At 42.9% G+C, this 4942-nt stretch overlaps 1 protein-coding gene across 1 annotated transcript in view; it reads left to right on the top strand.

Annotated features, from left to right (window-relative positions):
* LOC102197265 (platelet-derived growth factor receptor beta-like) overlaps positions 1 to 1573 on the top strand; it is a 23139-nt gene extending 21566 nt beyond the window's left edge. The window contains 3 exon segments of the mRNA XM_013915970.1: positions 945 to 1047; positions 1119 to 1240; positions 1389 to 1573. Of these exon segments, the coding sequence (XP_013771424.1) occupies positions 945 to 1047; positions 1119 to 1240; positions 1389 to 1573 (410 nt within the window).
* Positions 1574 to 4942: the final 3369 nt, after the last annotated feature.

A 4942-nucleotide genomic window follows, 5' to 3' on the forward strand; every position in this document is an offset into this window, starting at 1 on the left:
GCTGAGATCCGAGCTGCACGCCGCAATGTCCTGGAGGTGTACAGGTCCTGCAGAGATGGGAGTCTGCAGCCGATCACCTTCTCAGCAGAGCGCACAAGTGACTTCTTCAGTCTCAGCTGACTGCAGGTTTCCCCAATCTTATAAACAGTACATTTGCATGATGACTGAAACCAGCCCACTGAAGAACTTGGCCTCCCAGCCCATTGTTCCTTCAGTGGTTTCACTGGTTTCAGTCATTTTGCAAATGTACTGTTTATAAGATTTGGGAAACCTGCAGTCAGCTGAGACTGAAGAAGTCACTTGGATGAGTGACGAAACGTTTCTGAAACTGAAAATGCTACACCTCTGTCAGTGCGCCCCAGGGCAGCTCTGGCTACAATGTAGCTTGCCGTCACCAGTGTGTGAATGGGTGAATGGCTGAATGTAGTGTAAAGTTCTTTGGGGTCCCTAGGGACCAAATAAAGCGCTATACAAATACAGGCCATTTACCATTTACCATTTTATGTCCAGATGAACAGAATCAACTTTTGGAGATTTACTTACCTGGATGATTGAGCATGCATCAAGACATAATCCAGACATAATTCCAAGCAAATACAGAATTAATCCTCTTCTAATCCTCATTTATTTCTAGACTATTCTTTTCCCGAGTATTCACAAACTAATGTCTATCCTACAGTAAGTAATTTTATTTTTATTTATTTACAAGTTTCCAACTTAACCATGACTGATTATGACCAACACTAATGAGTGAACAGGTGAGGCACACCGACTGTACATAGCGGAGATTAAACAGAGCTGTTCTTGTTATCTGCAGTATCCTGGGATTATAATTTATGGAGATACTTGACTTAGTTCTAACCCAAGTCTTAGTCCTAAACCATCTCCAATGCTGTCCATACTCAAACTGATGCTAACTTAATCCTGACATGTCACCTGTGCAGGTCCCGTCTATCTGATCACTGAGTTCTGTTGTCATGGAGACCTGGTGAACTACCTGCAGAGGAACAAACATACCTTTCTACATGGAGACACACAGACCAAGAGGTCTGTCACACACCCACAGCCACACACACATGTAGATTCTGTCCAGTGCTGACTCACCGGCTCATTCACAGTGACAATGATGGAGGTTACATAGACATGAACAAAGAGGAGAACGCTCAGTACGTTGCCATGAAGGAGCTCAGCTACGCCGACATCGAACCCGCCGTATACGAGACACCGTACACGCCTGCAGGTGATGGCTGCACACAGTTATGGCCATAAATATGTGGACACACCACACTCCTACCTGCAGAGTCAAGTCACTGAACATCCATATTAAGACGCTGTTCCATGGACAAGTATGGGATATCTCTGGTTTAACTGGTGTTGTTCTACTTCAGACCAGCAGGAGGCATCATCGCTGCTCCTCAGTGACAGTCCTCTCCTCAGCCTCAATGATCTCATCAGCTTCTCTTACCAGATTGTTCAGGCTATGGACTTCCTATCATCTAGAAAGGTACTAACACTCATAAACGCAAATTGTTCAGTATGTACCTGTCACATGACCATAGGTGATGGGGCCTGATGATTTAAGACGTTGAATGTGAGGAGCAGGATTTTGAATTCTGAATATAACAGGGAGCCATTGCAGCGGAGTGAAGAGTTCGTGGGATGCTCCACAATGCTGGTGGCTTTGTGGATGCAGTGAGTACAATTAGTGTCTGATTACTAGCTAAGTCAGTCAGAGGTCAATAAAGTCAATATTGAATCAGTGTGTAACTTTGCCAAAACAATTGTGGGACTCTGTAGATTTCTCTGGTCCCCTCCCCAATTGGACAAGGAGTGGCATGTTTAGCCGCATCTTCTCCTTAAATTGCTGGCTGTCTGAGTGGTGTCAAAAACAATGTGGGCTTCACCCAGGAGTGCAGAGGTAGGTTGAGTATCCAAAATTGTGCTCAAGTAAGAGTAGCATTACTTTAAAATATTGTTACTCAAGTAAAAGTGAAAAGTAGTCATTCAAAAAATTACTCAAGTAAGAGTAAAGAGGCTACACTGACGCTAGGTAGTGTGACGATCCAGCGAGGAAGCAGCATCTCCTGCCGTCTTAAGTAGTCTGCCAGGAATAATGCTTGTGATGAGAAGCTAGAGCAGAATCAGTGTGAATGAGCCACACGTGTGCATTAAGGGTGGGTTCAGAGGTGGGGAAGCAAAGTCCAGTTCCGCCCTGGTGGGAGACAAAAACACACCACACTCTCTCCAGATGCTGAGAACTATGACAATAAATACACAAATTTTAGTATTTTCCCAAAAGAATATATTTAAAAACATTAACAAATTAAAGCTGCAAGCAGCGTTAAGACGGCCCTCGTACCCCGGCGTGTCGAGCCACGCCCATCACCTACGCCCAGCAGGTCCTATCTAATGTCACACTGATGGATTTAACGCGTAGAAGAACAAGATAAAATTTCATTTTGTTCAATGATGATTATACTCTACTTTGCATTTCCTCTTTCCACTAGGTGGCGCTCTAAACATTACTGAGAAATGGCATATCAAACATTTTTGAGCTTGGCTCTCATCATGCCTGTGAAGTTTGGGAGAGACTGGGCATTGTGTCTTTGACTGACAGCAGTTTCGTGCTTTTTGGCGAGTGCTTAAAACTCCGCGTGACGCCATGGCCATGCCATTTCACCAAATGTAAAAAGCTTCGCAATATAACATCACAAACATCTTTAGATTCCATTCACTGACAATCACATCAGTCTGATGAGATCCTTAGGAGGAGGTTGTTAAAGTACGAGGCCTGAAAAGAGGAAAAAATGTCACCAAAATTACACCTTCAATTGACAATGGCTGACTTCCTGTTGGATTTGAGGTATTGCTCCAAGACACCTTTTTGTACATCTTGATATCTTACATTAACTTCCCAAGTTTCAGAGTCAAAGATCAAACATAGGGCAAGGGTATTTTGAAGTTTTGTAGGGGGTGCTGTGGAGCCATTTTGCAATATGTAATGAAAATGATCAGACAAAAAGAAAGCCTTCCTCACATTGGAGGTGTGTGCCAGATTTCAAGATTTTTTGAGGTTTCCAAGCCCCTCAAAAGCTACATCATGTTCCATGGTAAAAATGGTAAATGGCCTGTATTTGTGTAGTGCTTTACTTAGTCCCTAGGGACCCCAAAGCGCTTTACACGTTCAGTCATCCACCCATTCACACACACATTCACACACTGGTGATGGCAAGCTACATTGTAGCCAGAGCTGCCCTGGGGCGCACTGACAGAGGTGAATCATGGTGAATCGCCTTGCCACATGGGTGCGCCATTCAATTTAAATTCACAATTAGAATAGAATAGGAGTAATCCTTTAATTGTCCCACAAGGGGAAATTCAGTTGTAACAGCAGCAAGAAAAATACATACACAAACAAACAGTACACAGGGCACAGAGCAGTAACATACAATTTTTTTACATATTTACATCAAGGACAATAGTTACCAAAATCAGAGTACTGTACAGTTATTAAAATTAAATATAATTATGACACTGAAACATCATTGGGGACTGATGTTTATTCTCACCACTTTTCAGATGAATCTGATCATCATGTGAGGAGCAGTACATCCAAGTGTAAGACATGACATTTCCTGTTCCCACTAGGTGGCGCTCTGAGTATTTCTGACAATGTGCATATCAGTCTGTTCAGGGTGGGAGTGTTATCCTGCTTGTGAAGTTTGGGGGCAATCAGACTGGATTCCTTTAAGTTATAGCAATTTTGGTCTTCATGGCGACACATCAATGTTCGCCCTGCTGCTGGGGTCACGCCCTTTGCTGAAAACTCACAGTTTCCAATATGGTAAATGGCCTGTATTTATATAGCGCTTCACTAGTCCCTAAGGACCCCAAAGCGCTTTACACATCCAGTCATCCACCCATCCACACACACATTCACACACTGGTGATGGCAAGCTCCATTGTAGCCACAGCCACCCTGGGGCGCACTGACAGAGGCGAGGCTGCCAGACACTGGCGCCACCGGGCCCTCTGACCAACACCAGTAGGCAACGGGTGAAGTGTCTTGGCCAAGGACACAACAATCGAGACTGTCGAAGCCGGGGCTCGAACCGGCAAACTTCCGATTACAAGGCGAACTCCCAACTCTTGAGCCACGATCGCCCCAATACAGCCCAAGACCAACTCCTTAAGGCTTTCCTAGAGAAATTTAAGGCTGCTGAGGGCACTAATTTCTATACTGCACACCAAAGTTTAAAACATGACATTTCCTGTTCCCACTAAGTGGCGCTCTCCCCAATGTCAAATGCGTTGCATTGATGGGCTCATGACTTTTTTGTTTGTCAAAATTTGGGCAAAATTTTATTCATGTAGCTCAAAGTTTGTGTTCTTGGGACTTCATTTAACAATGTATAGGTGGCGTCCAGACCATTTTGCAATGCTCATATGTGAAACCATTAAAACACGTAATTTTTCACCAGACCTGACATGTGTGCAAAATTTCATGAGTTTTTGAGCATGGTAAACTTGTGCTTTTGTTTTCACTAAATATTATTATTAGTAATATTATTATTATTAATAAACGAAACAGATACAAAAGGGCCTTCGCGGTCTCAGGGCTCGGGCCCCAATTAAGGCACAACAATTCTAATTTCCAGATTTCGGTTTTTCACAACATAAAACTTTTTAACCAATACATACAATAAATAATATAAATATATAAACGGAGCAAACCATATCCAGTGATAAGAATGTGCTGTAGACTTTAAAGTCACTTTTAATCCAAATGGTACAGTAGCCTCAGAGAAAACATTAGAACATGTACATAGAAGCCAGTTTACTTTACCATAAACTAGAGATGGCACGATACCACTTTTTTATGTCCGATACCGATACCGATATCATAAATTTGGATATCTGCCGATACCGATATGAATCCGAT

The sequence above is a fragment of the Pundamilia nyererei genome, unplaced genomic scaffold, assembly GCF_000239375.1.
Source record: "Pundamilia nyererei isolate P.nyererei 1_Seehausen unplaced genomic scaffold, PunNye1.0 scaffold00414, whole genome shotgun sequence".
Classification (NCBI taxonomy): Eukaryota; Metazoa; Chordata; class Actinopteri; order Cichliformes; family Cichlidae; genus Pundamilia; species Pundamilia nyererei.